Raw genomic sequence first — 24,729 nt, forward strand, 5'->3', positions numbered from 1 at the left:
AGACTCTGAGGCGGTGTCTGCTGTGCCTGTTCTTTCCAGTCACAGGCGTCTAGTGCAGAGTCAGAGGTGAAGGGCTCTGCGTTCTAGCCATGGCTCTGCCACTTACAGGCTGTGGGACCCGGTTCAGGTTACTTAACCTGTGAGCCTGTCTCCTGGGAGTGAGGAGTGAATGAGAACACATGGGGACGGTGCTTGACTCGGTGCCTGGCTATGGTCAACGCCCAGTGTCTGTTAGCTGTTATTACCACTGTTCTCTTAGCCACAACCTGTTCCCGGCTCCAGTCACTCTTTTCCTCCGTTACTGAGGTAGCCTCAAATCAGATGGACCAATACCAGGCTCAGGACCCTGGGGGAGCTGGGTGCCTGCCCCTCCTTCATTCCCCATGCCCCCATCGTTCGGGTGCCTGAAATGTGAGGCCCTGTGCAAGCCCTTTGTGGGCCTCCTGCTCTCGGTGCCTCCCACGCTGGTCAGTCTGACACTCAGCGTACATTTCCCCCGTCAGACCCTCCCCTCTTTGTCTGCGGGCTTCAGTCTGGCATGCAGAACCTGTCACAGGTTGGCTCTCCGTTATTGAGCACTATTGTTTCACTAGTTTCTCTTTCACTCAGCTGGCGTGCTTGGTTTTCCATGCCTTGGTTTCTTCATCTTAAAAATGAGCTCAATTGCAGTACCCACCTTACAGGAATTGAGTTAATGTATATAAAATGCTTAGAGCAGGGCCTGGTGCCTCATGAGCACTGGTTAAGTGTCGGGTGTTGTTATTCCTCCTCCTCCTCACGCGCCCTGCACAGGCATTGTGCCTTCTTATCCTGTGCACTTCTGCTCATGTTGTTAACACCACTCTGCATGCAGGCCCCTCTTTCCGTTTGTCCACAGCCTACTCATCTGTTAGGCCAAGCTTCTGTGTCCTTAAAATCTTCAGAAACCTCTCTGTTATAGGTGTTCTTCTCTTTTCTGATCCCTCATAGTACTTAAGTTTTGTCCTATGTTTTAAAACCAATTATTAGAACGTACATAAAGAAAAGTACACATATCATAAGTGAACAGGTCGCTGAATTATCACAAACTAAACACAGCCGTGTAACCAGCACCCGGATCAAGAAGCAGAACATTTCCTGTACTCTAGCACCTCCACTCGAAAGCATGTTAAATTTCGAGGGCACTTGTCTTGCCTTAGTTTCATTCATTTAACAGATGTTTGTCCGAGAGCCTTCCCGTGCTAGATGTTTCTTTAGAGTCCTATTTTGTCATTACTTTTTCCTGTTGGGAATTCTATCTCAAACGCCCGGGGAGTGTCCAGTGGGCAGAGGTCATGTCAGCAGAATGCCTGGCTCGAGCAGATGCCCAGGAAGTAGATTTTATTGAGTAGATTTTATTTTATTAACCCCTGTGTAATCTTTGGTTTTAGATCTGCCAGAGGGAGCAGTGAAAGGCCTCTGCAAATTATTCTGCTTGACTCTGCATCGATACAGGTGAGTCCCGATCAAAGGCCCAGTGTCCAGAGCAGTTTGTGCAGAAATGTGGTATAGGGTAGTGGTTAGAGCCCAGGCTTTGGAGCCAGACTGCCTGGGTCCTGCACAAGTTACTGAACCTCTCTGTGCCTCAGTTTCCTCATCTGCAGAACAGGGATGTTGCTTTTACCTACCTCATAGGTGGTTGTCAGTAAGAGTCAAGTTCTTGGAACGTTGCTTGCCACGTTGAGTGCTCAGTCTCTATGCTGGCACCGGTCATGTGTGTAAAAGCACTTGGCCTAGTTTGAGGCCTATAGTAAGTGTTCCCTAAAGGTAGATGTTGTGCTTACAGCCTTAAGGCTCATTTGCCCTTATTAGATGCTTCCAGAACTCTCAGATGAGGTAGATTTATCCAGTTACTTCCTAATCCCATCATCTATGACCCACTGGAATACAGTGCAGTCTAATTTTCCTGAGAAAGACCAGGCTTGGCCTAAGCCCCCCACCCCTGCCTCGAGTCCACATGTTCACCTTCCCCTTCTTTCCTCCTCCTAGAGATGCAGCCTCACGCAGGGCTCTGCAGGCAGCAATCCAGCAGTTGGCTGAGGCCCAGCCAGAAGCCACTGCTAGGAACCTTCTGCACTCTCTGCAGTCTTCAGGCATTGGCTCCAAAGCAGGTGTCCCCAGGTAAGAGGTAAAGGTGGTGGCCCACTGGGGGTTGGTGGAGTCCTACTCGTGAGAAGCCGGTGCAGGTGAGCAGGCGTGAACATGCCTGCCCCTTTCCCCTTTGAAACTCTGAGGGGTGCCGGCAGTCTGCCTTCTGTATGGACGGAGAAGCCAAGATGTCAGGCCCAGCGGAGAAACCACTTTCCTGAGGAACAGGGTTGGGAAACCAGTGGAAGTAAGGCCATTTTAAGGAGAAACCAAATGCCCACTAGGCACTGAATGGAGGAAACCATCCTTTTGATTTATAGTTGTGAGTGCTAAGAGGTGGGAGTTTGGCACTCCTTGTCCTGAGTTGTCACAGATGATTTGTGGGGAACAAGTTTCCAGTTCCAGTTAGGTCAGTGGAGGGTCTTGCATAGCAGGCAAGGCCTTGCGGTGAGCATTCGTCCTCAAGATGGAGGCTGCTGCTCTGACCTCATCCCTCCCCTCCCCTCCCCTCCCCTTTCAGTAAGAGCAGTGGCTCGGCTGCCTTGCTGGCCCTGTCCTGGACCTGCCTACTGGTGCGCATTGTCTTTCCCTCGAGAGCCAAGCGGCAAGGAGACATCTGGAGCAAACTGGTAGGTTCCCCGGGTCTTTGCAGTCGTGCCGGTCAGCTCTTTGCACAGAGTTGGGACATGTTTAAGCACCTTCCCTGGCCAGTGCTCTTAGTGCTGGGTGACCAGGCACTTTGAGTTACCCTGAGGTGTGTGACTTTGGTGGATGGGCATGAGTGCAGCATAATAACATTCGTCTATTTATCAAATATCTTTGAGCTTTCCTGGGTCAGGCATGGTGCTAGGCCCTGGGAATACAGTGATGAGCAAGAGAAACGTGGTCCCTGCCTTCATGGCATGTGAGAAAGACGTGACAGGCCAGAATGGGGAAGATAGGCAGAAAACAAGTAACCCAGAAAATACCAATTCTTTCCTCCCGTTCTGTGCCTGCTCCTTCCACATTCCCTATCTTGCCTTTCAGCATGTCTGCTAACCAGAGATGGCCCAATAGGCCAGGTTGGGAGATTCTTTTGAATGTCTAGATATGCTTAGTGGAGGGCAAGAGGGATGGTCTTACGGTTTAACAAAAAAGGAGTCTGAGGATCTTGGTATGGATTTGACTCTTGGCCATGAGATTTGGCCAGATACCTAATTTCGGAGCCCATTTCCCATTGCTGCAAAAATGGGGAAAAGTACCACTCACCCATCCGCCTCAAAGAGTTGCCATGAAGATGGGCTCAGAAGAGGTGTGAAAGGGCTGTAGAAACTTACAGAGGGCTGTGCAGGTAAATGAGGAGTGAGCGCCTCTGCCTGACACAGCCAGCTTGTAAGACTTATTGAGGCCTCATCCCTGGGAGCTTATCCAGCATACTTCTGGGGATGACCATAGATTGACCATCAGCAGTTGATGGAAGGATAAGAACACTGAAACCTCACAGGTAGTGGATATGCTGGAAAACCACCTTCAGAGTGTGGGTTCCATTGTTACCAAAAGGCCTTCTTGTAAGATGGTTTATCATGGGCTCCCTCACTAGCATGTCTCCAATGAATTCTTATAACCGTTATCCAAGGTAAGTCAGTGTGGGTTAGTGAGGGGGAGGGGTCAACCCCGGAGTTGTGTTTATGGGACAGGATGCATCAGGAGCTTGAAACCGTGGTGGTGGTTTCTGTGTCTTGAATCTGGGTTTTTCCTTTGCTCATTGCTGATGTTGACTATACACATAGGAGTAGTTCATTCAGTCCCTTAAGTATTTGTTGAGGGCCCCCTGCGTGTCAGGTGCTGTTCGAGGAGCTGAGGCTGAAACAGGGGACAGGTGAGAGGACCTTACTTTCTCATAGCTTTCAGTTGTGGGGAGAGGGTGGACACAAACAGGTCCACATATAAATGACAAGGTGTGGAGTCGTGCAGCAGAAAAGCAGGCAGGAGGCTAGAGAGAGTGGGTGGACGGTGATGGTGGGAGGAAGGCCTTTGGAGGAGGTACCATTTGAGCAGGGACCTGAAGGATATGAAAGAAAAAACCATGCCCAGATTATGGGTTAGAACGTTCCAGGAAGAAAGAACAGCAATATAGTTCTGAATGTGATATCAGCAAGCTTAAAAAGCTATTTTAATAATAATTTTTTAAAAAAGGTTCAGTATTCAACAGGTGTAGAATGATATACCAGTTTCCTTCCCACCCCTTCCCTAGCCATCTCGGTCCCCCTCTATTACTAGTTTCTTATGTAGTAGAGGTATTCTCTGTGTATATGACTAAATAGACCTTTTTATACAAGTGGTAGCATACATACAAACTTTTTTCTTTCGCCTTGTGTTTTTTTCCTTAACTGGATTTAGATTTGTTCCAGAGTATTATATAGAGTTTCTCATTCTTTATGACTATTTACTAATCCTTTGAGTGGATGTACCACGGTTTAGATATAACTAGTTCCCTGTTTATGACCACTTATGTTGTTATAGTCTTTTGTTATAAAAAATTGTTGCCATGAATAACTTTGTACATCTGCCATTTTGTACACATGCAAATGGAATTTGGCAGACTTCTTAAGCATGCCTTTTTTCTCAGGGTGGCAGTCCACTGCTCACCAGTGACCTTGGGTGTTCGTGGCACATACAGTCTCTGTGACGCTTTTTTTTTTTTTTTTTTTTTTGCGGTACTCGGGCCTCTCACTGTTGTGGCCTCTCCCGTTGCGGGGAACAGGCTCCGGATGTGCAGGCTCAGCGGCCATGGCTCACGGGCCCAGCCGCTCCGCGGCATGTAGGATCTTCCCGGACCAGGGCACGGACCTGTGTCCCCTGCATCGGCAGGCGGACTCTCAACCACTGCGCCACCAGGGAAGCCCTGTGAGGCTTTTTAATTGAGCACCTATTAGGTGCTTCACTCTGGGTTGGATAGTGGGCCCCCCTGCAGGCAGGATCAGCATATCAGTGTTCACTTCTGTATCCACAGTGCCTAGCATAGTGCCTGCCACTTCATCAGCGTTCATTGCTTGTAGAATTAATGAAGGAATAGTCAAGGCAGATGAAGAAATATATGAAACAGAATGCTTATCCTTTTCCCACATGGCACTTAACCTTCCTGGAATTATGTATTCATTTGTGTGTTTATTTGTTTAGTATCTTTTTCTCCCTCTGGACTATGAGGTGCATGAAAGCAAGGACCGTGTCTGTCTTATTCTCCAGGTGTTTTCATTGTCTGACTCATAGTAGGTGCTCAACAAATACTTATTAAGAAGTGCTTGAGTGAACAGATGTAAATCCGGGACAGGGTTAAGTGGCGGGGGGCAGGGGGTGGAGGGAAGAGGATCTGGCTGGAATTGAGTGGGAGAGGCCTGGCGGAGATGACCTCAGGTTCTGGCGGGCCTGACGAAGGTCTTGGGCAGGCTATGAGGGCCATGGGATCTCCGCTCCCATTTTACGTCCGGACCTGAGCCTCCCTGTCCCTGCAGGTAGAGGTGCAGTGCCTGCTCCTGCTGGAGGTGCTAGGCGGCTCCCACAAGCACGCCGTGGATGGTGCTGTGAAGAAGCTCACCAAACTATGGAAAGAGGTGACAGGAGGCAGCAGGGTGGCGGTCATTTCTTCTTCCTTACCACCTCCACTGCCGTCTGATACACCTGCTTTACCCGTTCCTCTTCAGAACCCGGGACTGGTGGAACAATACTTGTCAGCCATTCTCAGCCTAGAACCCAACCAGAACTATGCAGCTATGCTGGGGCTGCTGGTGCAGTTCTGCACGAGACACAAGGAGATGGACGTGGTCAATCGGCACAAGGCAAGTGGACTCTCTGGAGGGAAGGAGGGGGAGCTTGTTTTGCCCTGGTGGCCCCCAGCTGCTGGCCTTATCTGGAGTTTGTTGGTTTTCTCACCTGAGACCCCGGCCTTTCATGGTGATATATGAACTTTGAGGAGCTGGAAAGTTTCCCCTCCAGTTGTGGCTTGGGATGGATCCTGCCATAGTTAACGGGATGATGATTTGCCTGTTCATGCAGTCATTTATTCACCCACACTGAGCATCTGCCTTGTGCCAAGCTCTGTGCCAGGTGTTGGGTATGCAGCAGTGCGTGAGGGAGCTGTGATCCCTTCCCGGGCGGGACTGAATCTGAGGAGGCTGCCGTTAGACATAATCGTCATCTCATTATCTCTGTGAGACATGCTGCAAAGGAAAAGCGCAAGAGGCTGTGATACTCTGGTTGGGACTTGTCTTAGGCTGTGGGTCAGGGAACACATCTCTGATGAAGGACCTTAAAGGGTGAATAGGCGTTAACAAGGTCAAGAGGGGAGGAAGGGCATTTTGGGCAGAGAAAGCAGCATGTGGGCAGGAATGTAGAGGAGGCAAAGTGCGGTTGGAGGGGCACGTGGGTGTCTGGGTGAAAGAGGGTAGCAGGTAGGCCTGTGAGCCATGCCAAGGACTTGGACTTGCTCCTAGGAGCCATGGAAAGCTGTGGAAGGCTTTTAGATGGGGAATGGAGTGATCACTGGGATCTTCATGCTTGACACCATGACATTTGGGGCACTGATTGGTATTTTTTAGAAGCAGTCCCACAAGAGGGATCTCAGAACGTCAGGGTCTAACCAGGTCTCTGTATTCCCTAGAGTGCCCTGCTGGATTTTTATGTGAAGAACATCTTGATGAGCAAAGTAAAGCCTCAGAAGTATCTGTTGGTGAGTGTGAGGTGGCCCTTACTCACCTGGGCAAGCTAAATCCCATTTTAAATTCTGTGATTCAGAACCATCCTTTATTCTTGGTCTGTTCCCACGAAGGCTGGGTGCCTGACCCCTTTCTCTTTGTAGGATAACTGTGCCCCTCTGCTCCGATACATGTCCCACTCGGAGTTTAAGGATCTGATATTGCCCACCATACAGAAGTCCTTACTGAGGAGTCCAGAGAATGTTCTTGAAAGTAGGTTCCTGCCAAACAGGATGGTGGGAGGGAGATGAAGTTGCCTGATAAGCCGGGTCCCCACTACTTGGCAGCAGGAAGTGCTTGGGGCGGGGGGAGATGTATTCACTGTTTACCTCATTGGGCCCTTGGGAGAGAGATCAGGGACCCTTTTGAGAGTATGTTGAAAGTAATGGGCCCTCTTGCTGGAAGAATGCACAAAAGTATACCCACTTAAAATACTGCATACATTTTTAGAGGTCTAAGAACCTTCCGGAAACCAGGTTAAGAACCTCTGCTCTAGACAGTTTGACCTTGGTGTGGAGGTGGCACTTGAAACCATAGGATATGAGAGTTGAGTCTCTGTCTCTTTTTATCTTGGTAAGAGGTGTGGGTGGAATGTCGGAGGGGCAGTTTTTTGCTGATTGGGATGGGGCAGTATACAGCTTTACAGCAGAGCTGTGGGACAAAGGTGTGACCACCATGTGACCATACAGAGATGAAGAGTGGTCATGTCCTATGTGTCTACACAGCAGGCCTGAGCACTGGCTGGGGAGTCAGGCAGAAACGGGCATTTCCCCTGGAGGCCAGCATGATGCGTGCTTTCTGTCCCCCTCAGCTATCTCCAGTCTGTTGGCATCAGTGACTCTCGATCTCAGCCATTATGCCCTGGACATCGTGAAAGGACTGGCTGGTGAGTGTCCCAACCCCTCTCCAGCCCCTGGAATGGCACCTTGGGCTTCGGTTGTACTTATCCCTATTGTACAAAAAGGGGTAGGAGACAGCTCAGTTTAGAAATAAACTACAGTTGTGTAGTTTCTTTCCTGAGATCCTTTATAATGGGAACACAGAGCCAGGATTGAAGAGTTGGGAGCAGGGAAGACAAAGATGAGAGCCTGGCTACCCAGCTCTCAGCAGCTTCTGAGTTGCGGCTCTCCGTGTCCAGGCCAGCTGAAGTCCAACAGCCCCCGCCTGATGGATGAAGCCGTGCTGGCGCTGCAGAACCTGGTCCGCCAGTGCAGTGACTCCTCGGCGATGGAAGCCCTGGCCAGGCACCTGTTTGCTATCCTCGGAGGTGGGCAAGTCCTTCCCGGGCATGCGGATGGCCAAGGTGTGGCCTCTGGCATTCCTTGGGCACCGGGACCTGTTGGGGGCTTGGTGCTCTGAGTTTGCTTGTGTCAAGAATGAACAGAAAGAAGCATGTGCAGATCAGTGTGGATGGGGGTGATCTCAGTTTTAAGCATAGGCATTATCGTTTGCATAGGGGGAAAAAATAGAGGGAAATACACCAAAATGTTAATAATATTTTAGGTAGTGGGAACCTGGGTGATTTTTAGATGTTGCTTTTATATTTTTTCTATTTGTCACATTTTCTGCAAGAACATATTATTTATTTCTTTAGTTAGAAAAAAAAAAAGCCAGTACATGTGATGTTAAGCCCAGCTACATGATAGAAAGGCTGCTTCTGGAATCAGAAACTGTATCTTGATGTCACACACATGACTACCTTATTCACCCCCTTGGGAAATGTGGCAGATGTGAATTTTGAATCTTTGCTATCTCTCCTCTCAGGCTCGGAAGGAAAACTAACTATTGTAGCCCAGAAGATGAGCGTCCTCTCAGGTACAGAATTTCTCTACGGGTAGTAGGAAGTGTAGTAGTAGTAGTGTAACGTAACTGTTAGGGAAGGTGAGTCCGTCGGATCTTGACACCTCTGACAGTTTTGGACATCCCAGTCTGGCTTCCGTAAAAGGCAGGACGTCTGATGGGGGATTGAGTGGGGGGTCAGTCATGGCCAGAGGAGAGGCATGGCTGCTGGGGAGGTGGGCAGTGACAGGAGGACTGGTGTGTTGGCAGTTTTGTGCTGATGAGGGGCTGAGCAGGGAATCCCCTGCCTTCCAGGGATCGGGAGTGTCAGTCATCACGTGGTGGCCGGGCCTTCCAGTCAAGTCCTGAGTGGGACCGTGGCTGAGCTGTTCATCCCCTTCCTCCAGCAAGAAGGTAATTGTGCACCATGGTGAGGGTGCAGCCTGGACCCATCCTTGACCCCCGGTTTTCACAGTTGGAGCCTGCCATGAACCCCTTCTGAGGGCCCTGCTTCCTCTCCCTGAAGCATCACTGCTTCCTCTCCCTTTACTCCTACTTGCTTTCGCATGCAACTGGCAGTGATGTGATGTGGGTCTAAGACATAGGGCTGACTGGACTTCTGCTTCTTGCCCTAGTTCACGAAGGCACCTTGGTGCACGCCACCTCTGTCCTGGCTCTCTGGTGTAACCGGTTCTGCACAGAAGTGCCCAAGAAGCTCACTGAATGGTTCAAGAAAGCCTTCAGCCTTAAAACCTCCACCTCTGCAGTGAGGCACGCCTATCTGCAGTGCATGTTGGTCTGCTTCCGAGGTGAGATGCTTCCCTCACAGAGGTGATCGAGGTGATCTTCAGGGCGTCATCACCGTTCCAGGCTTTCCCTTTCGGTCCAGCTTTTTTTGCATCATTTCCTCCTGAGCCACTGGGAGCATCTAGCTTAGTCATCCATAAAGCCTAGAATCAGAGCCCAGTCTTCACAACAGTTTCTGGCTTCTCCTCCTTATCAGACCTTCAGAATACAAAGCTTTATTCAGAGAGGAGCCACAACCAGAACCTGTCACTCTGTTTTCTGAAATCATGGAGAAATGATTCTGATAAGACTGATTTATAAGGTGTAAATTATATAATCTTTACACTGGACCTATTAGAAACAACAACTGCCCTCGCTTCAGTGCTAACAAACCTGTCATTTGGGCCTGAGCATCTACCTCCTTCCCAAGCACAGCAAGGGGAAACTTCAAATCTGTAGGAGCTTGATCCCCAAAGTAAAAATCTCTAATATTGATGTCCACCTCTGAGATGGGCTCATATTTCACTTAAAGTTTAAACTTATGATGACTGGGTTTAAAAAAATGTTTAGGAGACTTCAGAGCTGCCCCTAGAGAGGTGACCCCCTTCTGTACAGTGTCTGTACTTGTGTATCAGTTTGCAGTTTTGCTGCACTGATTGAACTTGATTTTAGATTGAGTTCTAAATAGCCAAGTCTTGGTTTAACCTAGTCTCTTTAGCTTGAGCTGCTTCTGCTTAATACTTTAAAAACAATCATAAAATAAACCTTTAAAATATACATTTCTTGGATTCAAATCCATGGCATCATCCAAATGAAATACTTGTTTCACTGTGAAATACTCTATATACCAATTTAGTAATTAAGAAAACGTGGGTTGGGACTTCCCTGGTGGTTCAGTGGTTAAGACGCCATGCTCCCAATGCAGGGGGCCCGGATTTGATCCCTGGTCGAGGAACTAAGATCCCACATACTGCAACTAAGCCTGTGCACTGCAATGAAGACCCCGTGCAGCCTAAATAAATTATACATACATACATACATACACACACATACGTGGGTTTAGCTATAGTTTTAGTAGGTTTCTACTTTTTTTTTTTTTTTTTTTGCGCGGTGCACAGGCCTCTCACTGTTGTGGCCTCTCCCGTGCGGAGCACAGTCTCCAGACGCTCAGGCTCAGTGGTCATGGCTCACGAGCCCAGCCGCTCCGCCGCATGTGGGATCTTCCCGGACCGGGGCACGAATCCATGCCCCCTGCATCGGCAGGCGGACTCTCAACCACTGTGCCACCAGGGAAGCCCTCTACTTTTTTTTTATTTGAACAGAGTTTAGTTCATGGGTCAGCAGATTGGTTCTGGTTTTGGGATTTGGGTCTGGAGGTTGTCTGGTGTGGGAGAAGAGCCCCAGAGAGAAATTAGTCAACTTGAGGTTTGCCCTGGCTCTCCCTCAACCAGCTGTGTGGCCTTGGGCAACTCACTTCACCTCTCTTGGTCTGTTTCCTTATCCATCAAGTGAATACCTGGACTATTGGACTAGTAAGGACCCTTCTAGCTCTGGCTTTATGGTTGTAGAGTTTGATTTAAGTCCTAGATTTTACTTCCACTTATTTGAGATATTTGAAAGGTAACTGAAGGGTGTTAACCATTCAGACATGGGTGAATAACTCCTTTCTCAAGTAATCTTGCCTCCTTGCGATTGGGGTGTTCTGTAAGGTGCTGGTCCTATCTCCACAGGTGACACACTGTTGCAGGCCCTGGACTTGTTGCCCTTGCTCATCCAGGCAGTGGAGAAGGCAGCCTCCCAAAGCACTCAGGTTCCCGTAGTCACCGAAGGGGTCGCTGCTGCCTTGCTGCTCTCAAAGCTTTCGATGGCTGACTCACAGGCTGGTAAGAGTCCAGAGATGTCCAGGATGCTAGCAGACAAGGGCCTCTTTCAGAGTCCTTGGGAGGAGTGCCTTGATATTTAGGATTTTACAGGATTAGCTTGGCCACTTACCACACTGGGCAGTCGTAGGGCCACTTGTCACCTGCAGGGATGAATTTTATCTACAAGCCCCTGTCCTGGAGCATTGGAGCAACATGGCAAAGGAGGACAGTGACAGAGTCCCCTGGCTGCACTCCCGCTGCACAGTGCAACGCTGAGGCTCATCCCTGCAGATGATAAGTGGGACGTTGTTTTTAATTGGTTATACATTTATAGGGTATAACATTAAAAGCTTCCCCTTAGCCATCCTGTCTTCCAGCCACTAAGTTTCCCTCCTTGGATAGTATTATCCAGTTTCGTGTCTAGAGATGATGAATGTGTAATTGCCGAAACATGCTGGGTGACATACTATACATGCCATATTGCGTACTGAACACATCTTGGAAAAGATTCCAAAATCAGTACAACAAAAAGAGCTTTCCTTTTTTTGTGGCTACACGGTATTCTGTGCTTATTTAGTCTACATCCTACTCTGCATGGGGACATAGCTGAACTTATTCCTGTGGTTAGAAATGGAGTTCAGCTCTTTTCATATATATTATTGTGTGCCATCTGACTATATACCAAGGCACTGGGCTACTTCTGTGGCGGGGAGGCAGAACATGACCCTGTTTCAGCAAATTTTAAGCTGCTTTACTCTACTGGGAGAGAGGATATGCAAAAGTTATCTGTTGTTTAAGGCAAAATGTGGCATAAGAGCAGTTTTGAAGGAGGGATTTCTTTTAGTTTAGGGGTTGGGTGTCAGGAAAAGCTTCATGAAGGAGGGAGCATTTGAACTAGGGCCCTGAGGGCTAGAAGGGTTTTCACTAGCTGGCCCAGCGTGAGTTCAAATGAGGGAAGGGCGGGGAAAGCACCACATGTGGACCTCAAGTAGTTCAGCCTGGCACCTGGAACAGGTGGGAATTCCAGGTGGGAAGCAGCTCATCTGGGCTCCTGTGGGCTGCAGAGAACCACCAAAGCTTTTCATATAGGCAATGCCACCAGAAGAACCGGTTAGTTCTCGGAACCGGAGGACAGTGAGCCTGGGAGTGACCCGCCCCCGCTGAGGGAGAACTCCTGCCTGCTGCAACAGCGGAGAGTCTGTCAGCAAAGCCAGCCCCCGCAGCTTCAGCATGGCGGGGACTAGCCCTGGCATGTGGGGGGCTGTGTGGTAGAGTGACCTTTTGTTTCTTGCAGAGGCCAAACTGAGCAGTTTCTGGCAGCTAATTTTGGATGAGAAGAAGCAGGTTTTCACTTCTGACAAATTCCTGCTCATGGCTTCAGAGGATGGTGAGTCACTACCCCCTTAGTTGAAGTCGAGTTTGGGGCTGAGTCTCTGGTGGGTCTTCAGAGAGGATCCTTCTCTGACTGCCTGTTGTTTTGACCAGACAGCTCAGCAAAAACCTGGAGCAGAGTGATCTGGCCAACAGCTCAGCTTTTGTGGGAATGAATGTACTCCTGTGGGATGTGGAAGGCTAGGGAAATGGGAGGGAAGTGGGAGATTTGTGGAGACAGCACTCTAATAGTTGTGGAGCTGTGATATTAGGTGTAATTATAGTTGACTGGGTAATTGGTGCTGTCGTAGAGGTTTTCGTGCACTGAGAGGCAGCTGAGAAGCTCTGGCGAAGTGTGGCTGGCTCCACCCACACCAGGAGATAGAAGAACTACTGGTTTCTATCTTGGCAGAGAAGGAACAGTTGATCTTTAAATGTATGTTTAAAATTCTAGGTTGCCTTAGAAGTATCTGCCGCTAATTGGTGATTGGAAAAGCCTTTTTACTGACAAATCACAACATTCTCTTAATGAGCTACAACTGTTAGTCACTTCCTGATGTTTAAAAAATGTTTCGCTAATTTTTGAATAGGAGATATATTCACATAATACAAAAAAAAAAAAAGACCCAAGAGAGTCTACACTGAAAGTTATACCCTTGCTTTGATCTCTAGCCACACAGTGTCCCTGGCCATGGAGAACCAATTTTATCAGCTTCTTGTGTATCTTTGATATTTTATATTTATACCAATAAATAACCTTATGTATCAGTTCTCTGCCTTTTTTACACAAGTGTTAATATTCCTACTGTATGCATTGTGCTGTCTAGATTTGGAAATAATTTCACGTCAGTATATAATGAGCACTCTCATTCTTTTTTAGAACTGCATAGTAATTAAAAAAAAAAATTATTTTATTGAAGTATAGTTGGATTTACAATGTGTTAATTTCTACTGTACAGCAAAGTGATTCAGTTACACGTATATATACATTCTTTTTCATATTCTGTTATGGTTTATCACAGGACATTGAATATACTTTTGCTTGTTCCAAAATACACGTGTGCCTATGGAGAACAATATGGAGGTTGCTTAAAAAACTAAAGATAGAACTACCACACGACCCAGCAATCCCACTACTGGGCATATACCCTGAGAAAACCATAATTCAAAAAGAGTCATGTAAAAAAAAAAAAAAAAAAAAAAAAAAAAAAAAAGAGTCATGTACCACAATGTTCATTGCAGCTCTGTTTACAATAGCCAGGACATGGAAGCAACCTAAGTGTCCATCGACAGATGAATGGATAAAGAAGATGTGGCACATTATATACGATGGAATGTTACTCAGCCATAACCAGAAACGAAATTGAGTTATTTGCAGTGAGGTAGATGGACCTAGAGTCTGTCATACGGAGTAAAGTAAGTCAGGCAGAGAAAAACAAATACCGTATGCTAACACATATATATGGAATGTAAAAAAAAAAAAAAAAAGGTTCTGAAGAACCTAGGGGCAGGACAAGAATAAAGGCGCAGATGTAGAGAATGGACTTGAGGAAGTGGGGAGGGGGAAGGGTAAGCTGGGACAAAGTGAGAGAGTGGCATGGACTTAATATACACTACCAAATGTAAAAAATAGATAGCTAGTGGGAGGCAGCCGCATAGCACAGGGAGATCAGCTTGGTGCTTTGTGACCACCTAGAGCAGTGGGATAGGGAGTATGGGAGGAGACACAAGAGGGAGGAGATACGGGGATATATATATATGTACAGCTGATTCACTTTGTTATAAAGCAGAAACTAGTGCACCATTGTAAAGAAATTATACTCCAATAAAGATGTTAAAAAAAGAATACACGTGTGTAGTTAGCAAAAAAGAAAATTCATTAGATACATGTATATGTATAACTGAATCACTTTGCTGTACACCTGAAACTAACACAACATTGTTAATCAGCTATACTCCAATATAAAATAAAAACTTAAAAAAAATTCTAGTGAACTGTAACTTTCCCTTTACATTTTGGTGTTCATTTTCCAGCTCTTCCCAGTTCTTTCTGGATGTGTTCTCTATTTTAAAAACACTTGTGCTGTTTCTGTCCCCCCCGCCAGCCCTCTGTACCGTGCTGCATCTGACAGAGAGACTCTTCCTTGACCATCCGCACAGACTCACAGGCAACAAAGTTCAGTACGTGGGGCTTGTTTACTTTTCCCCTTTGGCCAAATGACACAAACCCTGACAGGAGCCTGAGACGTGGCGGTGTGTGAGGGGTGGAAGGCTGGCTGTGGAGACCCCCACACCTGGCCTTACCCCAGGACGCCCTGTCCCTCTGCTGCAGGCAGTACCACCGGGCTCTGGTGGCGGTGCTCCTGAGCCGCACCTGGCACGTGCGCAGGCAGGCCCAGCAGACGGTTCGGAAGCTGCTCTCTGCTCTCGGGGGCTTCAAGCTGGCCTATGGACTCCTGGAGGAGCTGAAGACTGTCCTCAGTTCTCACAAGGTCAGGGCATCTGGGCTGCAGAACTGGGGCTCTCAGACCCCCTTAGCTGACCCTGCTTATGCTGTGGGATTTTAACTAGACTGCTCCTGGGCTGTTCTCACTCACTCAGACTCTGTGTGATGCCAGAATCTTCTGCCCTGGAGTTTGGGTAACACCTTGTTTCATATAATTCCTTTTCCTTTTCAGATGCTTTTCTTTCTTCCCATGTTTTATGACATGTAGCTCAACCTTTTTATTCTTGAGTAATGGAAAAACGCTTCTTTTTTTTTTTTTTCTTGCGGTATGCGGACCTCTCACTGCTGTGGCCTCTCCCGTTGTGGAGCACAGGCTCCGGACGCGCAGGCCCAGCGGCCGTGGCTCACGGGCCCAGCCGCTCCGCGTCATGTGGGATCCTCCTGGACCGGGGCACGAGCCCGCGTCCCCTGCATCGGCAAGCGGACTCTCAACCACTGCACCACTAGGGAAGCCCAAAAAACACTTCATTTTTAAAGCACTTTATAATTTTTAAAGTGTTTTCTACCCATTGTCCCTTTCAGTTTTTCACAATGCCTTTAAAAGGCTGACAGGCTTACTATGCTTATTTTGTATGAGTTGTCCAGGGTTCCGGTAGCTGAAATGACTTGCTCAGGGTCCCCCAGCCAGTGGGTGGCAGAACTGGGAGTTGACCCGCAAGACCCGGCTCCTAGTTTCAGTGCTCTTTGTGCCCTGTTTCACTGCTTCCCTCCTTCCCTAAGCCTGCTTGAGGGATGTGGGCCAGTGACAGACTTGCAGTCTCAGGGTAGGTCCCCTGGACCAGTGTCTGTTGCCTTCTTTCCCCCTGTGGGCTGTTTTAGGTGCTTCCTTCCAGGCCCATCTCATAACCTGTGGGTCCCAGTGCCGGGCACTGGGTGTCAGTATCCACACCAGCAGGGAGCCCAGAGAACAACATGAATGAGAGGCAGCTGCCTCCCTGGCATCTTCATCTCCTGTGTGCCAGGCCTGCACGGGGCTCTGAGCAGTGGGGCTCATGTGTTGTCTCCCCACAGGTGCTGCCCTTAGAGGCTCTTGTGACCGATGCTGGGGAGGTGACTGAGGCGGGCAAGGCCTACGTGCCTCCGCGGGTCCTGCAGGAGGCTCTGTGCATCATCTCTGGGGTGCCAGGGCTGGAAGGTGATGTCACCAACACAGAGCAGCTGGCCCAGGAGATGCTGATCATCTCCCACCACCCGTCCTTAGGTGCGTGCCTGGGGCGGGTATTGGAGGGGCGGGGACTGTGTTGTAGGAGCAGGCCGGGCAGAAGGCCTCAAAGAGCTCCCCTTCCCTTCAGTCGCTGTGCAATCTGGCCTGTGGCCAGCACTTCTTGCCAGGATGAAGATCGATCCGGAAGCCTTCATTACTAGGCACCTGGATCAGATCATTCCCAGGATCACCACACAGAGCCCCCTGAACCAGGTAATTGGCATGTGAGCTGGTTTTGGTCTCAGGTCAGAGTCCAGACGGGAGATTCAGAGAAACAGGTGAAGGTGTGATGAAAAATGGGTTGAACCCTTGGGTTTCATGTGGCAGAAAGTGCAAACTAGTTTGAGCACAATAGGGAACTTGCTTGTTCCCTCATCTAACTGGTAAGACCCAGGATGTGACTGGACAGGGACTCAGGTGTCTTCAGGACCTTGTAGGTGGTGTATCTCTTGCTCTCTGTCCATCTCTCTGTCTCATCCATCTGTGTCCCATCTCTGCTTTCCACGGTATGGGCTCCATTCTCAGTCTCCCCTTTTTAGTAGCAGGATAGCTATTCCAGGCTTCTTGTCCCCCATCAGCTCCAGTGGGAAAAGCTTGCGTTTTCCAGTCATTTCAGCTGGCATGGGGTCTTACTGCCCTGCTTGACCTGACTTGGGTCTTGTGCTTATCCTGAGGCCCATCCTGGTCTGGGTCACGTGCCCACCTCTGGAGAGGGTGGGGTCAGCTCCACCTGAACCACGGAGATGAGATTGGGAGAGGAATGTGTCCCCCAAATCAGGGTGCTAGTACCGGGTAGGTACAGCTCGCTGAGAAGGCAGACACACACTATGCTTGTCCACTCCAGTAGGCAGTGCTCAGAAAGAGCAGGCAGTGGCAAGAAGAAGGGGAGCCATTGCCTGGGGCATTTAGGCCTGGCAGGACCCCTCTCCAGTGCCAGCTGTGGCGCTCACTGACCATGTCTGTGTTTGTCTGGCAGTCTTCCATGAATGCCATGGGCTCCCTCTCCATCCTGTCCCCAGACCGGGTCCTCCCTCAGCTCATCAGCACCATCACCGCTTCCGTGCAGAACCCAGCGCTGTGCCAGGTGACACGGGAGGAGTTTGCTATTATGCAGACCCCTGCCGGGGAGCTGTACGACAAATCCATCATCCAGAGGTGAGCCCCCACTCATGGGCTCAATAGCCCCAAGCCTTAGTTTTCTTTTTTTTCTCTTTCCTTTTTTTTTTAATTAATTAATTTATTTGGCTGCGTCGGGTCTTAGTTGCAGCACGCGGGATCTTTCGTGGCAGCATGCGGGATCTTTCCCTGCAGCACGCGCCCTCTTGGTTGCCTCGCACGGGCTTCTCTCTAGCTGTGGCACGTGGGCTCTAGAGCGCGCGGGCTCAGTAGTTGTAGTGCTTGGGCTCAGTTGCCCCGTGGCATGTGAGATCTTAGTTCCCCAACCAGGGATTGAATTTGTGTCCCCTGCATTGGAAGGTGGATTCTTAACCACTGGACCACCAGAGAAGTGCCTGTCAGATGGAGACTATGTGTCCTTTGTAGGGTCTTGTGAGGAGTAAATGAAACAATCTATCTGTTGATTGGAGGAGTGCTTGCTGTGTTCTAGGCACAGTACTTAGGCCTGGGATACAAGAGCATGTAGAGTATCCAGCACTTTCCTGGTGCATATGACTTAAAAACTAGCTGGGGTTTTATGGCTGGTGGGAGGCTGAAGGGCCTGGTGGCTGTTTTGAACCTGGCTGATCACCTGCTCTGGTGTTTCAGTGCCCAGCAGGACAGCATAAAAAAGGCCAACATGAAGCGAGAGAACAAAGCTTACTCCTTCAAGGAGCAGATCATCGAGCTGGAGCTGAAGGAGGTGGGTACGTGGAGGCCTCACACACGGGGTGGCCTCAGGCGGGTCTCTTGGGTCATCCTGACCCATGGCACACTCCTCCGACCTCCCCACTGATCCTGGGTCCTACTGCCACACTCTTTATCTGCCCTTTCTCAGGTAGCTTTCTCTACGCCCAACTCAAGGAAAACAAATTTTTCTCTCTGCTGGCAGTAGTTCATGTATTTCCTCTGCTAAGTGGTGTTGCTTGATTCCATGCCTGTCCCCGCAGCTCCTGGAAGGCCGGGACCTATCTGTCCTCTTGATAGTAGGCATAGGGCCTGGCACAGTGTAGCCGCTGGGGCATCGTGGTTTATTGCTCTATTCGGCAGTGACAGAACTGGTTCTGACAGGAGCAAAGCACACAGGGCTCTTTCCTGTCTCAGAGCCTTTGTTTGCTCCTCCCTCGGTTTTTTGTTTTTTGTTTTTTGTCCTCCCTCAGTCTTTACAAGGCTGGGTTCTTCTTGTCTTTCACGTCTCTGCCCACATATCCCCTTCGCGGAGAGGTGACCCCTCTGCCCGCCCTATCCAGAGTAGACCCCGCGCCTTTTCTCATTTGCTATGCATCATATTTATTCCTTTCATAACATTGGTCATGATCTGAAGTCACCTTGTTTATGTATCTGTTTCCCTGTTCGTGGTCTACCTGCACCCACTAGATTGTCAGCTCTGTGAGGATAGAGACTTGGTCTTCTTCTCACGGTCTCCCCAGCATCTAGAACAGTGCCTGGCACCATGTAGGTGCTAAGTAAAGACTTATCAAATGAATGAGTGCTCTCGGTCTTTGCAGGACCTTAGCTTATACTGGAAGAGAGTGTCTGTAGGGCGGGCTGGCAGGAGGGGAGGCTGAAGCTGCATGGCTACCAGAATACCCTTTTCAGCACCTGGAGGGACTTTTCTTTTCTCTAACGTATAAAGGCCCTTCTTGTGTTTGTTAGTAGAGAATCCAGCAAGAAATCCCCTCTCTACTGCTCTCTCTGTTCTGTAGATACCAGGTGGCTGTGGACTTGTGGGAGTAGGGGAGGCCACATGGCAGGTTGGGGGGCCAGGTCACAGACATAGAGCTGTCCTGGTGCTGACTGGGGAGCTGAGCGTGCCCTGCTTGGTGGGAGGGAGGGAGTTCCTTTCCCTGGAGATGGATTTGCTTTGCTTGTTCCCTTCAGGAGATAAAGAAGAAGAAAGGCATAAAAGAGGAGGTGCAGCTGACCAGCAAACAGAAGGAGATGCTGCAGGCCCAGCTGGACAAGGAGGCGCAGATCCGGAGGCGGCTGCAGGAGGTAAGCAGTCGCTGCCACCACACGCCTGTGCCACGAGAGTGCTGGGTCGCCTGCTCCTCGCTGTCCTGGGGCAGGGCCCCGCTGACTGGCCTTCTGGGGTGACTCTGCTTACAGCTGGACAATGAGCTGGAGGCGGCGCTAGGACTGCTGGACACCATCCTGGCCAAGAACCCGTCCGGCCTGACCCAGTACATCCCTGTCCTGGTCGACTCTTTCCTGCCCTTGTTGAAATCTCCCCTCGCTGCTCCCAGGATCAAGAACCCTTTCCTGTCCTTAGCTGCCTGTGTCATGACCCCTAGGCTCAAGACTTTGGGTTAGTCCTCGTTGGCTGGCTGTGGGCATGACCCCGGGGCAGGATGGGGGTGGACAGAGATGCCCCCGAGTGCTCGTGGGGAGGCACGCAGTGACCTAGGCTACTGACTTGTTTTCCTATGGATACAGCCTCAGGTATCTCAAGCAGCGTATCCTTGGGAGCACACAGTGCCGCCTCCTCTCTCCCATTTTATGTCTGCTGAGTCTTCATTCTGAGGGCCAACTTTTAGATGCTAGTCGGTGATCTTTCTGTAGCAGTGTTTTTTTTTTAATAAATTTATTTTATTTATTTATTTATTTTTGGCTGCGTTGGGTCTTCGTTGCTGTGCGTGGGCTTTCTCTAGTTGTGGCAAGTGGGGTCTACTGTTCTTTGCGGTGCTCAGGCTTCTCATTGTAGTGTTTTCTCTTGTTGCAGAGCAAGGGCTTCAGACGCGCGGGCTTCAGTAGTTGTGGCGCATGGGCTTATTTGCTCCGCAGCATGTGGGATCTCCCTAGACCAGGGCTCGAACCCCTGTCCCCTGCATTGGCAGGAGGATTTTTAACCACTGTGCCACCAGGGAAGCCCTGTAGCAGTTTGAAATTCAGTGGCAGTGGGATGGTTTGGTGCCACGTGGCCTGTCTGTAGCCCAGAGCTCCTGAGCAGCCACATGTGGATGACCAGAGGTCTCTGTGGCCTTTAGCTTTCTGTTGGCTGTGGAGAAACAAAGACCAAGTGGGGTGGCTGGGAATTGTGGAGGCCTCGCTTTATGGGTTGTTTAATGACCTTGAGGATGAACATACCTTGAGCCTGAGGGGTATGTTCCCTTCAGGGTGAGGCTGGAGTCAGGCAGTACACATAGAACCTGCCAGAAGTATTACCTGGCTGGCTGTGCTGTTGCATGGAAGGTGGGAGGACCACATGGATAGAGCTGAATAACTCCCAACTGAATGACCCTTGGGTGGCTTATGCCTCCTCTCAGCGCACTTTTAATTCCTTAGTGTCAGAAGGGTATCTCCTTGCCGGCCTGCCTACCCTTTGGCACTGTCCTGGAGATGAAATGAGAAATTAGGTTGAGGATACTTAGGCAGAGCAGAATTGATTACTATTAAGTCAGAGGGACATGGCATCTCTGCCCTGGGTCCCTGGTTTGCACCTGGGCCAGATTCTGTGTCTTTGCGAGGGTCATCCCCTGCTGGGTCCCTTCTCTTGGACACAGGAACTTTGGTGAGCCACGTGACTCTGCGCCTGCTGAAGCCAGAATGTGCCCTGGATAAGTCATGGTGCCAGGAAGAGCTGTCGGTGGCCGTGAAGAGGGCGGTGACCCTGCTGCACAGTCACACCATCACCAGCAGGGCAGGCAAGGGAGAACCAGGTAAGGGACAGGACGGACAAAGGGCACGAGGCAGTGTGAACCGTGCAGGGATTGCACGAGCTATGGCGCTCCGTACCCCGGGGCTTCCTGAGGCTGTAGCCTCCAGTGAGTCTCTTCCCTCCCTGGCCTTAATTTCCTCATCTGAAAAAGGGGGGATGGACGATTTTTGAGTCTGGTCCCTGGTATTCTGAATCACTGTGACCCCCACTGAGGGTTTAGTTCTTGCCATTGGAAGCTACTTGTCTGTTTTAACTCTCACATTGTGGAACTGGGCAGTGTCTGGGGTAGGAGCAGGATTGGCTTTAGAACTGGGCTACTGCCTGTCATCCCTCTTGTCATGCCACATGCTTCAGGGTGTCAGGGCCTCCAGCCTTCCCCCCACCCACTTGCCCTGAGGATGGACACTGAGGCAGCCGTGCTCGGGATCCTGCCCAACCTACAGGATCCATCTGCTTCTTGCTCTCACAGACGCCGCGCCCCTGTCCGCGCCAGCCTTCTCCTTAGTCTTCCCGTTTCTGAAGATGGTGCTGACCGAGATGCCCCACCACAGCAAGGAGGAGGAGGAGCGCGTGGCCCAGATTCTTCAGATCCTCACCGTCCACGCCCAGCTGAGGGCCTCACCCAGCAGCCCGCCAGGGCGTGTGGACGAGGTTGGCCCGGGGAGCTCGGCTCCCTCTCGGTTTGAGGGCGTTGGGGAGGCAGGGGCTTCTGACGCTTCCCATGAACAATTCTGGGGGGGGGGTCGTGCAGCATATACATATACCTATAGCAGCAACCACTGGTGAGGAGAACCCAAATGTTCTATTCAGTGTGGTTGTCAAGACCTCACAGAAGCTTATGGGTCTCTTGTGTCTGATAGTTTCTGACCCAAAGAAGTTGAAGGATTTTGTATTAATTTATTGTTTTGTTTCTAACTCAGAAGATAGTTCTGATCACTCTGTCTCCCTTTGACTTGCTTATGATTGTGAGACTGGAGCTCATTCATTGAGGAGTTTTCTTTTTAATAGATTATGTTCTAAAAATTTGCCAAAGTAATGCATGTGTAAAATTCCAACAGTACAGAAGCAAAAAGAGAAATGCCACTCCCTAGAGGTAACTGTTGCTAACAGTTTGGCCTATACCCTTGTGGACTTTTTTTTTTTTAAGCACATTCAAAACTCATACCCACAAACACAGTAAAGCAAAAATGGATTGCACTCCTTCTTTCATGGGACGATATTCTGTGGGTCTCCTCCGGTGTCCGGATCCATGTGATCCACGTCACATGGATCTAATTTCACAGGCTGCGTGGGGTTCTATGCTGTGGGTTCACCATGGTTTAGTTAACTTTTTACTTGTTGATTGATATTTTTAGGTTGTTTCTAACGTTTCCATATTTTGAACATCGCTGTGGTGTGCCCCCTTGTACATTTATGTCCCTTGCACACTGTGTGAACATTTCTATAGGACAGATTCTTGGGCATGGAATTGTTAGGTTCTGTGACATGTTCTGAGCTATACCCTCACTGAGTGTTTTCTTTTCTCCAGTCCTAATACAACCTCACGTAGTGGTAATCTTGCCAACGATGGGTGAAAGAATGGTGTAATGTTTTATTTCACATTTTTTTACTGTACTTGTAAAGTTCAGTATCTCTTCATATGTTTATGGGCCACCTGTATTTCATATTCTGTGAGTTTCAACCAAGGTTAAGAGTTTATTTATTTTTAGTCCCTGAAGATCTGGTTGACTGGGGTTGGCTCCTGTGGATTGAGTTGTAAACCTGACAGGGTTTCTACAGTGGAGTCAGCAGTATGACCCAGAATGTTCCCCTGTGGGTGAGAGGGTGCTGCTTCATGTGCCACCGGACTTGGTTACATACCTTCCCTGGAGCTTCACCCTGACTTACCTTCTGTTCTCTCTTAGAATGGCCCAGAGTTGCTGCCTCGTGTGGCCATGCTGCGCCTTCTGACTTGGGTGATCGGCACAGGCTCTCCCCAACTGCAGGTGATCTGGTTCCCAGTTGACTTTTGCTGTGACTCAGTTCATGACCCCAACCTCAGGTTCTAGTTCTCTCAGCCCTCAGTTCTGGCCTTGGGCAGAAGGGCTGCTTTTGAGAGCCAGCCTGACTGTTCTCAGCTGGTGAGGGGTTTTGCTTGGGTCCTGCCACTGGCCTTGGCCTGGCGCTGGGGTCTGAGCCCTAGTACGGCTGTGGGGTGGGTGTTCTCAGTTCAGATTCCTCCCTGGGCTCCTCAGCCCATCACCTGGCTCCCCTGCCTGGCCCCATAGTAGGAAAAAAAAATTGGGGAACTGAGCCCAGCGGATGGATGTCTTCCTCAGGTTCTGGCTTCAGACGCCCTGACCACCCTGTGTGCCAGCAGCAGTGGCGAGGATGGCTGTGCCTTTGCAGAGCAGGAGGAGGTGGACGTGCTGCTCTGCGCCTTGCTGTCCCCCTGTGCTAGTGTGCGGGACACTGCGCTCCGGGTGCGTGCCCACTCCCTCTTGGGGCTACCTTGGCATCCCTTGTCCCTCAGCGTCCCTGTTCGAGCTGCCCTGATGGGAGATGCCGCACATATGCACCAGCGTGTCCTGGAGGCAAAGAGAAGAGGTCACAGAGTGTGGTTTGGGGTCATTCTAGGAATTGGAACAGCTAAGCAGTTGTCATGTATCACTGCCTATTTTTTTCTTCACCTCGGAAGACTTCACCTAATTTCTAAAACGGAATGTGGATCTTGGTACTTTTATAGACAGATATAACTCACAGGATTGGTTCATTTCTTCAACCTACTACCTTATACTTGCTTTCTCTTGGTGCTTTGGGACCCAAAGCTAAAGGATCCCCTTGGAGTATGAGACATTGATTCCCAGATGCCAGACTGCAGGCTCCTGCTATTGCTCTGTGACAGAGTTTGCACTGGTCCTTGGTAAAAATTTGAAAAACAATGGCAATGTGGCAGATAGTTCCTAAAACAAAGGGAATGTCCTTTTTCTGAGGTTTTGTCTGACTTGCGTGTTTAGAGTTAAATTTTTAAATTTTATGTTAGAAAAGATTCTACCGCTATATGCCATCATTTCATGAAAGAAAAGCTCTTTGAAGAGCAGCTAATGAGCTGAACTGACTCATGGCATTCCCTAACCAGTGCTGTCCAGTGCAATGTTCTGCAGGGCTGGAAATATACATCTGTGCTGTCCAGTGTGGTAGCCACCAGCCAGCATATGGCTGTTGAGCACTTGAAATGTGGCTGGTGCAGCTGAAAAAGTTAGAGTTCGTTTTAAATGATTTCACTGTGGAGACCCACGTGCGGCTAGTGGCTACGTCTTGGACGGTTCAGCCCTAGCGGGAGGCAGGGTGGTGGGGGACAGGTCAGAGGCTCTTCCCAAAGGTCATGCCTTACACGGTGTGGTCCCACCCCCTCTCAGGGGCTGTTGGAACTCCACATGGTATTGCCAGCGCCTGATACTGATGAGAAGAATGGCCTGAACCTTCTGCGGAGGCTCTGGGTGGTCAAGTTTGACAAGGAGGAGGAGATCCGGAAGCTGGCAGAGAGGTGAGAGCCGTCGGAAGGCTGGTTTTCCTGCTCTGTTCTCTTTCCC

The 24,729-nt window shown here is 49.6% G+C and overlaps 1 protein-coding gene across 2 annotated transcripts in view; it reads left to right on the top strand.

Annotated features, from left to right (window-relative positions):
• GCN1 (GCN1 activator of EIF2AK4) overlaps positions 1-24,729 on the top strand; it is a 59,156-nt gene that overhangs the window by 6,769 nt on the left and 27,658 nt on the right. For both annotated transcript variants that reach the window (XM_079942588.1, XM_079942589.1), the window contains exons 3-29: positions 1,410-1,473; positions 2,008-2,139; positions 2,627-2,735; positions 5,598-5,696; positions 5,787-5,921; positions 6,743-6,811; positions 6,941-7,049; positions 7,648-7,722; positions 7,975-8,103; positions 8,601-8,651; positions 8,931-9,029; positions 9,251-9,424; positions 11,132-11,284; positions 12,558-12,650; positions 14,740-14,815; positions 14,967-15,126; positions 16,152-16,341; positions 16,433-16,557; positions 17,321-17,499; positions 18,109-18,202; positions 19,381-19,494; positions 19,609-19,807; positions 21,003-21,158; positions 21,627-21,808; positions 23,062-23,142; positions 23,476-23,619; positions 24,556-24,683. In XM_079942588.1, coding sequence (XP_079798714.1) covers positions 1,410-1,473; positions 2,008-2,139; positions 2,627-2,735; positions 5,598-5,696; positions 5,787-5,921; positions 6,743-6,811; positions 6,941-7,049; positions 7,648-7,722; positions 7,975-8,103; positions 8,601-8,651; positions 8,931-9,029; positions 9,251-9,424; positions 11,132-11,284; positions 12,558-12,650; positions 14,740-14,815; positions 14,967-15,126; positions 16,152-16,341; positions 16,433-16,557; positions 17,321-17,499; positions 18,109-18,202; positions 19,381-19,494; positions 19,609-19,807; positions 21,003-21,158; positions 21,627-21,808; positions 23,062-23,142; positions 23,476-23,619; positions 24,556-24,683 — 3,319 coding nt within the window. The remainder of the gene's footprint in view (positions 1-1,409; positions 1,474-2,007; positions 2,140-2,626; positions 2,736-5,597; positions 5,697-5,786; positions 5,922-6,742; positions 6,812-6,940; positions 7,050-7,647; positions 7,723-7,974; positions 8,104-8,600; positions 8,652-8,930; positions 9,030-9,250; positions 9,425-11,131; positions 11,285-12,557; positions 12,651-14,739; positions 14,816-14,966; positions 15,127-16,151; positions 16,342-16,432; positions 16,558-17,320; positions 17,500-18,108; positions 18,203-19,380; positions 19,495-19,608; positions 19,808-21,002; positions 21,159-21,626; positions 21,809-23,061; positions 23,143-23,475; positions 23,620-24,555; positions 24,684-24,729) is intronic.

The sequence above is a fragment of the Stenella coeruleoalba genome, assembly GCF_951394435.1.
Source record: "Stenella coeruleoalba genome assembly, chromosome: 14".
NCBI classification, from domain to species: Eukaryota; Metazoa; Chordata; class Mammalia; order Artiodactyla; family Delphinidae; genus Stenella; species Stenella coeruleoalba.